This window comes from Achroia grisella, unplaced genomic scaffold, assembly GCF_030625045.1.
Source record: "Achroia grisella isolate CSIRO2021 unplaced genomic scaffold, CSIRO_AGI_Agris_v1 utg1847, whole genome shotgun sequence".
In the NCBI taxonomy this organism is placed as follows: domain Eukaryota; kingdom Metazoa; phylum Arthropoda; class Insecta; order Lepidoptera; family Pyralidae; genus Achroia; species Achroia grisella.
In genome coordinates this window covers 418,071-430,500 of record NW_026712687.1, presented here as the reverse complement: position 1 = coordinate 430,500, position 12,430 = coordinate 418,071, and the positions used below count along the sequence as shown (strand labels likewise).

At 33.1% G+C, this 12,430-nt stretch overlaps 2 protein-coding genes across 2 annotated transcripts; one reads left to right on the top strand and one right to left on the bottom strand.

The window, feature by feature from the left end:
- The first annotated feature begins 4,063 nt into the window (after positions 1–4,063).
- Positions 4,064–8,344, top strand: LOC131841570 (uncharacterized). The gene is made up of 8 exons (XM_059189889.1): positions 4,064–4,081; positions 4,449–4,568; positions 5,050–5,299; positions 5,997–6,352; positions 6,578–6,627; positions 6,827–6,932; positions 7,303–7,370; positions 8,228–8,344. Exons 1-8 carry the CDS (start codon positions 4,064–4,066, stop codon positions 8,244–8,246), a joined length of 987 nt encoding a protein of 328 aa, XP_059045872.1. The 3' UTR covers positions 8,247–8,344.
- Positions 8,345–9,539: 1,195 nt separating this feature from the next.
- LOC131841604 (uncharacterized) lies at positions 9,540–11,006 on the bottom strand. Its single transcript, XM_059189925.1, has 3 exons — positions 10,941–11,006; positions 10,099–10,519; positions 9,540–9,627 (listed from the first exon to the last, which is right to left on the bottom strand). Exons 1-3 carry the CDS (start codon positions 10,988–10,990, stop codon positions 9,589–9,591), a joined length of 510 nt encoding a protein of 169 aa, XP_059045908.1. The 5' UTR covers positions 10,991–11,006; the 3' UTR covers positions 9,540–9,588.
- Between the last annotated feature and the right edge of the window lie 1,424 nt (positions 11,007–12,430).

Below are 12,430 nucleotides of genomic sequence, written 5' to 3'. Positions count from 1 at the left end.
ATTTTTTTCTTGAAACGGCACACGCATGTACAAAATTGTATAGTTTTTTAAGCTGCAGAATATAAAATAGTAATAAAAAAAACCAGAGGAAGTCGCAATTGTATTAAAATTTTACAAATAAAATGCTTTTACTTTATATTTTGCATTTCATTGTTCACCTAGTATAATATAACATCTTTTTTATGGATGATGAGAAACCCGGTGCCAATTTTATGCTTCATTCTTACTTGTATTTTAAATGTACATGAATATCGGTGGTCCAGCGTTTTATTTATTATCAATGGTCGCGGTTTTTAATCTTCGGACAGTATAAATATTTAGGTTCCTGAGTATGATGGTCAGTTCTACCCCAGATCATACTACTGATGGAAAGGAGATTGTTAATGTATATGTGGACTGATGACCAATATATATAATAGCAATGTACCATGTCAGGTTGCCCTCCACACAGTTTCCCATAGGACATATCGTGATAAATTCACGATGGGCTAACTTACCAGACCTCATGTTCGTCTTATAACCCTCCACTGGTGCCCCACTGGTACACGGGGGTACCATTCCATTATCATACCTAGATTTAAAAAAACTGATATAATCTGTGGCTCTACTACCAACTTGGCACTCCCTTGGCGACTAATGCCAGACATGCTTGTACACTATGTAAACACATAACTACAAATTATTGTATGAGTCAATTAATACAATGCAAACACTTAATACTATTACTATCAGAGATGTAAAGCGATGTAAGTCTGCTTTTTACATTTTATTAGATGGACGATTCATCTTTTAAACGACGATTTATATATGATTTATAAATCGTTCGGCACACACGGCAAAATTAAAAAATACAAATGGACATGATGTTAAATCCAATGTTTAAATTATTTATTTAGATAGGACCATTCGGCCTCTTGAGCAACTCATATTTTTTATCACTAACCCTACCGCTTAGTTCGATTAGCTACTTCAGTTGAGAAAAACGGGAAAGAAACATAACTTGTACATTTTTTTTATTAGGATATTTTGCTATATATTCACTTAATCATCTAAAGATACCTATAATAAAAATGTAGCTGTTATGAACGCTGTCTGATGGTAGATATAATTAATAGAAAATATTAGTATTAGCATAGTATTACATTATAATAGTAATATTATTTTTAGAATTTTTGTCATTTCCTTTGTGTTTTTATGCGTTCGCTTAAGCGTCGAGGGTTTGTAGAGCGTCCTAGACACATATCTATTAAGTTACTTTCGTTTTAAAATAATTATTACAAACTAGGATAATATAGTATAAAAATAGAGAAAACGAAATTTTAGTGTTCTAAAATAAAAATTAAATATTTTGTACTTACACCCACTTTGCTGTCGGCCGCCTCATTAGCCTTACGTAACTTCATAATCAAATCTATGTTGTATGTAAATCGTTTAGACCGTAAAATCGACAAATATTTGACAGTGATCTGCTTTAAACCTTGGGAACACACGTTCCTACAACACGACACGTCATTTCCGGTCATGACAAAAACTAGGTGACCAAAATGTATTTTTTTTTATCTAAATGAATATCTGACTGCTCGCCTGATAGTAAGCCATAACAATCACCTACATGAACACTAAAGACATCACGTTATCAAGTGACACCTGTGATACCTTATGTGTTACCATTCCAGAGCATTGAGCTGTCATGCAGCTTATCTTGTTCTAGCTGATCCGCGCAACTTCGTCTGCGTTTCATTCCCCACCTTTTGCAATATTTTTCATTGCAGATCCGCTCCTATTGGTCGTAGCGTAATGTTATAATAGCTTAAAGCCTTCCTCGATAAACGGACTATCCAACACAAAAATAATTTTGTAATTCGAACAGGAACCACTGTCCTGATATTAGCGCGTTCAAACCAACAACCAAACTCTTCAGCTTTATAATATATTAGTATAAATTTTGATGATATTCACTGCCTGATCTCACCTTACATTCGAAACGTAGCTTCAAATCCTAGAACCGAAACCCACATTACAAAGCAAGTTCCTGAGACAAGAACTTAGCTTCTAGAATGTATTATAGGGACATCCAAATTATTATGGGCAATACCACCTTTCTAAAATGAAGTTATACCTTAGACCCAATATCGGATATAACTGCTAGGAATAATTAAATACATGTCTTTTTTTGTAAATACATAAAAAAACACCCATACTAATGCTGCTTGCATGCACTGCATCATGCTAATGAAAACAAATATTTGTAATGTGCGAGGAATCGAACCTGCGACCATCGGAAGTAGGGCAATATACTAATTCATTAGACTACGAGTCTGTTATAGGAACTATCGCAAACTTGTTGAGTTTATAACATCTTAATAAATATTCGTAATTTTTGTAATAAGTTAGTGAGTTAGGGTCAATTTTTAGATATTGTTGGCCCCCGAAATTAGTTTCATTTTTGTAAACATTTGAGTTGATATCGACCACTTTGGGAATACGCAACCTATCTCTCGCTACAGGTCCAGATACTCTGGAAACTAAGTTAACACAATAGAGTTGTTTCAGAAGTTTTTCTTCCCTCTCCCGTTCAAGATAAGACTCAGTGTACACTCAGATTGTAGAATGAACTACCTGCCTAGGTTTTCTCAGGAGACTAAGTCTGTTACTCAAGAGATCTTACTGCTGGGATTTTCAAAAATGGCTTACGAGTATTAACGTATTATAAAGATGGCGGCCAACAGCATTAGAATAGTTCGAAAATTGCAATGTAAAAAAATTTGGTACATAAATTTAGACTTCTTATGAATCTGTAAATATTTTGGATTCAGAGGGCTTGCTCATGAGCGGTGGTAATCATTTACCATCGAACCTTCGACCCTAAAAGATTGTTGAAACTATAATGCTGGCCATCGTGGCCAGCATTATATATTGTATATTTTTCTAGAATACTATCTGTGCCCGCGATGCGATATATAAGCTATATTACTGTATAGTTGCATCAAAATCCGTTCAGTAGTTTTTGCGTGAAAGAGTAACAAACATTTATACTTACAAAATTTATATCATATACCTACTATTATTTATATTGTATTAAGATTAAGATTAAGATGTCACTTTAGATTTTTTTCTATTGTCGACGTATAAACATATCATTTTAATATGGTTTATTATTTAATTTACTGCCGAATTCTTTTATTTTCAAAATAGATACATAAATAGGAAGCTAGACAATACATCAGACAAAATTAAATCACCTTCGACCCTACTAAATATTCGCATTAAAAATTGCACAATCGGATTTATATAAATCAAATATTTGCGTACACTAGGCCTTGATGTCTGTGGGTCATTTTTTTTAATAATCACGTCGATATAAAAACGAGATCAAATTGTCATCGAGCATCATTTAATTTTGAGCATTATTCCAAAGATCTCAAAATGAAGGTAATAATTTATTGGATTAATAAATTCATACCAATTAATTAGTAAAATAATTTTGTGTGTGATGAGAGTGTACATTTATTTAAAAAAAAAAAGAATAAAAGCGTTTCACTACTTTTATATAAAAAAAGTTTTTCTTTTTGCATATTATTATTTAATCTGTGGTATTAATTATATTTCAAATATGTTTAATCTACATTTTTATTGTTTGGGTGAAAATTTTGGCGGGAATATTTTTTTAAATATATTTTAATCGAATGAAAAAGACGCTTAAGTTGGAAAGTGGCTCATTTGGCAAAATTAATACATACGTATATACTTGTAACATGATCATTACATAGTGGACAGATTTTTGTAGTAGACTCATATTATACAAATTTAAATATGAATTTTTGTTTACTAGTTTGAATTCTACAGTCAAGTTCGACTCGCTACTTCCATTAAATAGAACTAGCAAGAATCTTAACTATTGTATATTTTTTTATCGGCGTTTCAAACTCAACTACTGCGTTTGGTATTTATAAGCGAATTTCAGATTATTATTTTAGTCACTATTACAGTTTGTTTTTCATTCTTTATTGTAATCGTCTTAATATATTTAATCGATCGGAGTTTATAAGCTTAGTGTTAAACAATGGGTGTCCAGAAACAGGTAATATGGAACTGCGGGAGGTGGAAGGTGTTATTAATAGGGACTAATGGTACCTCATTTCTACCAATAATATGCCAGGTCGACTTTCATACGGTCTCCCTTGTAAACAACTATCGTGGTTTTAGTTTTATAATTTTCGTATAGATATTTCTCGGAGAGTACGTAACCATCGGTTAATTGACTTGATCTCATACTCATCTTATTATCCTCCACTGGTGCTCTGCTAACGTAAACCGTTATCGCAGGCGATGCATTTCATTACCATCAATAATAAATATAGATATAGGGGTATAATAATTCATCATCATTAAGTCAAATGATTATTGTCTTCAGAATCATTATTAATTGGCTTTTTGGCTTGTTTCAGGCTTTCGCTTTTCTCGTCATCGCCGTAACTTCCGCTGCAGCGTTAGGATCTGGACCTTACCTGCCCAGTGGATGGAGGCCTAAGGGTCCAGCCTTTTATTTGCCGTCAGAAACTCAACAGGTAATGTTACCTTTTCTTACCAGACTCGATGTAAACTTACTTGCTTGTAATTCCCACGTTGTTCACACACTTATCATTATTTTAAATTTGTCTATCTTGACATTTCTCTTTTCCTTTTATCAGTCTTCTCTATCTGTCATTTTGCATACAAGTATGCTGTTATTTGTAATATGGGTTTTTTATGTTATGTAGGTATGTATTAAAGTTGAGAATAAGTTTAATAAAAATCATTAAGAAAAATGTATTAAAACTCACACTTATCCCTGTATTATAAGAATTAAATTAAGCAAACTCTGAATGCACAATGATATAAAAAAGCAGCAAGCAATGTCAAAGGTTTCTAAATTTGCCCAACCTAGAATTGAATCCTGATGTTATTTTGGAAAAGCAACGTACTATATTAACTTCACTCGCATTTAATAGAATAACAGTTCTATTAAATGCGAGTGTATATTATTTACAATGCTTTGATCTCCAACAGAAACCAGAAGATAATCCACTAAAAGATGTTATATTCCAAGAGACGGAAGCATCCGGTTCAGATTTCTTACGCGAATACGGCCCACCCAAGAACGAAGAGATTATCCAAGACATCACAAGGCAAAGTCTACCTGAAGTCATCACAGAACAAGCCTTCGCAGTAATTGAAGCCAGATTCAATGACGACGTGAAAGAAATTAGCAGTGCTGTGACAGAAAATGCAGAAATTAGATCTGATGTAGCTGTAGAAGGTATTATAAATGTTATCCTAAAGTATTCACAAAGCGCCATCTGGTCACAATCTAAAGAGAGCTAGAGAGTTATACATAGCTAATACACGCTCTACTTTAGCAACTGATAGAAATACTTAAGTATTGTGTTTTCATAAATACATACATAGAAAACTCCCAGACCAATACAACAAATCATATTTATAGTTTGTTTGTTTCGTACGAGGAATCGAACCCGTGACAATCGGAAGTAATGCGATGTGTTCAAGAGTTAGACCGCCGAAGCCGTGACCTCGGTGGTCCAATTTACGACCGATGGTCGCGGGTTCGATTCCTCGCACGGCACAAACATTTGTATTCATGAGTATGATTGTTTGTTTCCGTGTGGGTGTATTGTTTGTATAATATGTATGTATTTACAAAAAAAAATATCTATGTATTTGTATCAGTTATCTGCCATAACACAAGAGCTAGCTTAACGTGATATATATATTTATTATTATATATTTATCACACCAACCCTAGCATCGGCTGCATTGATAATTTTAAAGTCATCTTCAGATTAAGTATTTGTATGTCTGTTTAGAAATTTATAGGGTCATATTATATAAGAAATATTTTTCTTAATCGCTCCAATCATGACTCATATCCAGATTATATAGAGGTTATCATTAATGAGATATTCATGAGAACATAACAATATTTGAATTCATTTCAGTAACAGGAGAACTTAGAACAAGCGACGAAGTTGCAGCTACCGAATCTCAAGTAGTTGAAGAGAGAACTACAGAGTCCGCCAATGAAGCCACTGAAACTGCTGTAAAATCTGTAATTCAAGGAAAATCACTTAATATTGACATTGAAGCTTCTATTGGAAATACTGAAGATGATGTGCAAACAGCAGTTGATGCTACAGAACGCAGTGCAGCAATAATAGTTAATAACGCAGAAGTTGCTGCCGTGGAAGCAAGGATACAGAAAGAGGTGGAGCAAGAAGTTAACACTGTCGTAGAGGGAGTCAAGAATATTGAAGAAGCCATTGTTAATATTGAAAATGAGAAAGTATTGGAAAGGGTAATTCATTTTTATATGTTCAATTAATTTTTTTTTTGAGGGACATTTTATTTTATAATGAGGTCGAAGTGGTTATCTGTATCCCAACCTCTATTCAAATCAATTTTTAATAATTCGGTTCTGTAGGACTCGCTACAACCTGACAAACTCAACAACATTACATCTTTATAATATTTGTATAGATTTAATTTTTCGAATATCTCATTCTGTTTTTTTTTATTATAGCAAATTGCTGAAGGCAAAATTGCGGTGAAGAGTGCAGTGGAGAGCTCTGGGTAAGATTGTTTACTTCAATAACTATCTAAATTACGGAAAATGTTTGTGGCATAGCAATTAAAAAATAATGGATCGATTATGAAGTGGTTAGTTTTATTTTGTTTGTTTTGTTCCAAAGCTGAAATGATTGAGATAGTTTTTAGCTATTTTTTCATTCCGGAGTTAGATAATTAAAATATTTTTTACATCTCATTCCAGATCCTTGGCTCAGGCCCCTGAAGGTTTTCTAGAGTACGGACCTCCTGGATTCAGGGAGTATGGCCCACCGAAGGGAGATATCGTTCCCTTATCCGGAGCACTAGTGGTTAGTTCTTTACATAGCTCCATATTCTCATAAAAACTAAAACCTCTTTAAAATCCTTTTAAATATTAATTTTTTGTCACTTTCTTTCAAATGAAAAGAAAGGCTGGAAAGAAAGGAACAAAACTGTTTAATAAAATGTGCTCATTAAATTTTGTTTCTGGTATGGCAAAAAAGCTCTCAGACCCCCTAATAATCATGTGATGCCCGTTGTACCACACATACGTCACCATTCCGAATCACTAAGATGATGAGGATGAGGCCTGTACTTTAAACGGCCAATACTATGGTATGTGCCATAGTATTGACCGTTTAAAGTCATATAAGTCAAGATCATAGAAACCTTTTATAAGATAACATACTGTTTTTACAGGAGAACACACCAGCCCAGGAAATCGAGAACAATGAAACAAGAAGGAGGCGTTTCTCACCTAAACTCAGGTGAAATACAATTTATCTATTTTTTTATTAATTATGACTAGTGGTCACCGTTGTCTGTATACATGATATTAGGAATTGTAGACAGTTGGTTAGTATAAAAGCATCAAGTAACTCACCTCTGGTATTGATGTTGGATAAAAACCATCTTTCTTAAGAATATCCTTCAATTCTTGTACGTCATGGGTCTAGGTAGCGAATTTTGAAAAAGGGCGAGCACGATAGATCTATTCTGGTCGCAATGCTATAGGTCTTAGCACCTGACAATAGCCCAAAAACTCAATAAAAAACAATATATACATGAGTTCTCATGGCTATAGTGTGTTCTCATATAACACCGGAGTGTTGTCATTTCTTAGGACCAATATGTCAAATTATTATTTGGTTTTAATAAGTTAATACTTAATATTTACTGCATTCCTTTGTTTACAGTCACAAATGTTTATAATTGGTACATTTAGATCAATATGAACCCTGTTTTATGCTTTATCTTCTTATATATAAAATTCTCGTGTCACAATATTAGTTATCATACTCCCTCGAAATAGCTTGACCGATTTTTATAAAATTTTATATGCATATTTAGTAGGTCTGAGAATCGGCTATTATATATTTTACATACCTTAAGTTATCAGAGTTGTTCATCCCTAACATTTTTTTTATTTATTGGACAAACCTTTTTTATAATTTGCCATTAAAAAATACATACTGTCTTAAATTATCAACCTTCTTCCATGGATCCCTATTTCTTAATAGCGATTTTAATTTATATGGCAAACCAACATTTGCGGAGTCCGCTAATGATATATCTAGGTATATGTATTGATTATTACAAATTTTAACGCAACTATTTATTTCAGAATTGCTAGAAAACATTGAAATGGCGCATAATCTGAATGAAAACACGAGGACACACCCACGAAATTGTATAGTATAATTATATAAATATTAGAAGCATATAAAAATAAAAAAAATTGTATACCTATCAATATTAAACTTAATTGAAAGTCAATAAATGACATTTTTAAAACTATTTTGTCTTTCATTTTTATTTTTTATTGTCGTACATAAACTTTACCATTATTATGATTATAAAAGATTGTTTTTGTTACCGCAACACTCAAAGACGTCAAATGGTTACCTACTTAAGTCGTTACCAAAATTGTTAGTTTCAAAAGAAAGAAAATTATATTAATTATACATTTTTATATATATGCTTTATTGCACTTGTAACATTAAATAATACATAGCTTATCATAAATAATATTTAAACATCTATTCAAACACAAGAAATTAGTTGACTTAAATGCAATTAATGAATTAATGAGTTGTGACCAAATTGATTACCCAAACCAAATTGGTTAGAGGCAGATAGAGTATGTACTTGTATCAAAAGTTAAAAAACACTCTACACCCTTCCATTAGTGAGGTACTAATGGAAGGGTGTAGAGTGTTGGCAGATACTCCAGATAACATCACATCTACAGTGGTGAGGTAAAAACAACGCGCTACAAACATCAGTCCGTTAGTCTTACAGTTAGTCTTTTTATTTTTTTTTTCGGTCTACTCTAATGCTGTTGGCCGTAGCTGGCCTTTACAGCTTCACCGGACGTTAGGGGCGAGTGCAGATGGCACTCCAAACCCGCGGAAGGACTTATGGAGCGGCTGAAGGCCAACTCCCGCCTGACGGATACGACTTTAGTCTGAGAGCACCACTAGGGGGTTCGAACCTCGGCTCAGGCCGTCGTAATTTCGATCCCCGTTTGAATTGGACGGGGGATCGATCGGAGGGGCTTTTTCTTTATTAAGGTTGTGGTGGATAATATTTTATGTATTATATTTGTATGTCGGTTCTTTATGTGTTTAGTTGTATTAATTTTATACTATCAGTTATTATACTGTTTGTAATACCATTATTATAACTTTGATTATGATATAAATAGTTAAAAGTACTCATGAACGCCTATTTAAATTTAATTGCAAAATTACCAATACACTATATTGCGTAAATAGTTTCTATAAACAAAAACGAAAAATTGTTGTAAGGGGTAAAAAAGGGAGATGAAAGGTTGTATGCAAATATCTTCATTTTTAAAGCAAGACGCTTATTTATAATAACTCTTTAAAAATATCAAATAATCACAGTATGTAACGGTTTCTTCAAGTAGTGCCCTAGAACAGCTCATAATCGTATTCCATTCTTCAAATTGTTCCTTGATGATTAGTCCCACGCCGACTCAGTCAGTCTATTAAATAAGTTCTGAAATACAACAGAAATAATTTTTCTTTAAAGAAAGTTAATATAAACATTTATGTGTTTGGCTAATTTTAGTCTTGAAATATTCGTGGAAGTCCAGGAAAGGTTTGATCGGTGAGAAAATATGATGAAATTGCATGGAAAATAGTACAAATAACAATTTTATTTTCCCATACGAACTGTTCGTACTTGTCAGACAGAGTGCGTTCAGAAATTTATTGCGTAGCTGAACTTCAAAAAACCTTTGACATATTATTAAAATTCTGAGGCGGAACAGAGTTCTGTTGGACATAAAACTCCTTTGTTATATTGACATATATTATTTGTATATAAAAAGAGAAAACATATTAATAAAAAAAGACGACTGCGAATAAAATGGTGTTTCCTTATTTGCCCTCTGCATAAATAAAATCCCAATAAGTTCGCGGGGTCAGATATTTACTTATAAATTTATTACTATTATTACTTTTTTACCTGTAAGTAATTTCCATCGTCATTTTTAGGAGTATTTGATTTCTTTTCTTTTGTTGCTTTATCATGTTCAAATGTTTTGCCTCCTGTTATAACCTTAAATCCCTCGTCATGTCTCCTTGGACCTATAGGAGAAGATTCTTCATCAAATGGATCCTCGTAATCGCTGGATGTTTCGCCAACCATATTTGTGTAATCGCCTTTCCTTTTATATAAAATATCCTTTGCATGATCGTTATTTGAAAACCCATTGGGGATCCCGCCTTCTCCATATGGTGGGTCGTCGAGTTGTTGAATGATTGTGCGACGGTCTGTCCATTTGGTGGGTCCTTGTTTATCTCGTAACTTGGGGTGAGGTGGGCAGCTGCAATATGTAGGTAGTTTTACACGATGTAAAACGTTAGGTGATCCATGGCTGATTGTTCTGGAATAGTTTTAATATTAGAATGAGTAAAGTGATGGTCCACTGAAGTATAATCAAAAATAACAATCACCGAATACAAAACACTAAAACGTAAAATTGATCGATCAAGCCATTTTGAACAAGTTCGATAATAATTTCACGATTTTTATACTGAAATAGTTTTAATATTAGAATTTGAATCTGTAATTTTTTTAACAATGTTCATGGTCCATTTTCGCAATCCATATTTTATCATATTAAAATACAATTTATGAAATTCTCCATCTGCTTGGTATTAGTCGAATGTTTGTGTACCGGCCCATTGATAAGTAGAATAAAACCTCCTCTGTTTGTGATAGAAAAATATTTAGCCTATAACTTAGATTTTTAAGGCGAAATATCTTTAATAATAGGTTACAAAGTAAATAATAATTTTACTTACAACAATGTTATAGTAATGGGTAGAAATAAGCTTAAAAAATTAGAGAACATTATAAAATGTTCGCAAACGTCCCTACAATGATCTCAATATTGGGACTCCTCCATTTATATTATAGAGATGTATATAAATATGTAAATATAATTCAAATTGTGCAATTATTATTAAATTATTTATGGGAAACTGATGGTAATTTGACAAGGGTGGCAGTGGGTATATTAAAATTAATTTCGCGATAATTTGTCTTGTCGTCATCTTGTTTTCATTTATAAGAGGGATGACATCTTCGTTCTCTGGAATGACATCGCATGAGTGGTATAACGTAATGACCATAGCGCTATTTATATACATATATATATAGTCGACGGTTTCCACTGAGCGGATGGGGATTGTTGGTAATGTGGACTCATAACCCCATTGCTGACAATGTACAATGTCAGGTTGACCTTCACGTGGTTCCTCCTGGAAACCACCGTGATAAATTCATGGGAAATTCATCACGATGGGCTAACTGACCTAACTTCATGGTAATTTTGTGCCCCGCCAGGTGCATCTTTTCATTATCATCCATAAGACGGATTCCGCTTACCATCAGATGGATCGTCAGCATATTTGCTAATCCAATTTCATAAAATAATTAATTAAATTCATCCTCATACTATAGCTCCTAAACACGACTCAATTTTCGAATAACAATAATTTATTTCCATTCTATAAAAACAGAATTAATTTTCATCACTAGTCATCGCTTTTTTCATTACGCTTTGCTCATTTTCACCTGCATATAGTTTAAAAAAACTGTACAAGGAAATTGTTTTCTGCCTCCTTTTCAGGATATTCCGGAAATGAGTTAGGAAAGTTACGTTGAACAACTCCGATGCACGACCAGTTGCAATTTTTTCGGGGTGACTTTTATCACCATCTTCGGACCCATGGTTATAAAAATAAATGTGTACAATTTTGTACAAAAGACAAAAAACGCGAATCCAAAATGCTACAAAAACGTAAGAAACAAGTACACAGAGTGAAGTCTAGTCTGAGGTGGGAGAATTATATGTAGTGTGCGATTTCTAGTATCTTAAATTTTGGTCTCGTCTCAAAGCAAATATATACTTAGGCGGTTCTTATTTCAAAACACTCATATTCAAGGTATCTTGTCATATCCCCTTCGTAGACAGATATGTGTTCTGTAGAGTCTGTGCTGTCATTCCAGCGACGGTTGTAGTATTGGAAATGTAGTGTATTTTACCTTGTATTAAGAAGAAATATTACTCTTTAGAGTAATTTCCACTATTATGAATATTAAAATGTTTGGACATTGTAATTTTCATAATAGTCATCAAAACGTCTTGATCTTATAACTAAACTTTCTGCAACAGCCATTCCGAAACATCAGTAGTGAACATAATTACAATAACCTGTCGGGTAAGTAATTAAACAACATTGGAGCAAAATAAAATAAAGGTCTGGCAACACTATTCTGCTTGCCGTCA

Excerpts from the sequence above, each read along its gene's own strand:
- LOC131841604 (XM_059189925.1), bottom strand. The coding sequence starts at position 10,990 with ATGTTCTCTAATTTTTTAAGCTTATTTCTACCCATTACTATAACATTG. Across the intron at positions 10,520-10,940 it reads CCCATTACTATAACATTGTT|AACAATCAGCCATGGATCAC; the intron begins GTAAGTAAAATT and ends AAACTATTCCAG. Across the intron at positions 9,628-10,098 it reads ACGATGGAAATTACTTACAG|AACTTATTTAATAGACTGAC; the intron begins GTAAAAAAGTAA and ends GTTGTATTTCAG.
- LOC131841570 (XM_059189889.1), top strand. Across the intron at positions 4,569-5,049 it reads TGCCGTCAGAAACTCAACAG|AAACCAGAAGATAATCCACT; the intron begins GTAATGTTACCT and ends GATCTCCAACAG. Across the intron at positions 6,353-6,577 it reads ATGAGAAAGTATTGGAAAGG|CAAATTGCTGAAGGCAAAAT; the intron begins GTAATTCATTTT and ends TTTTTATTATAG.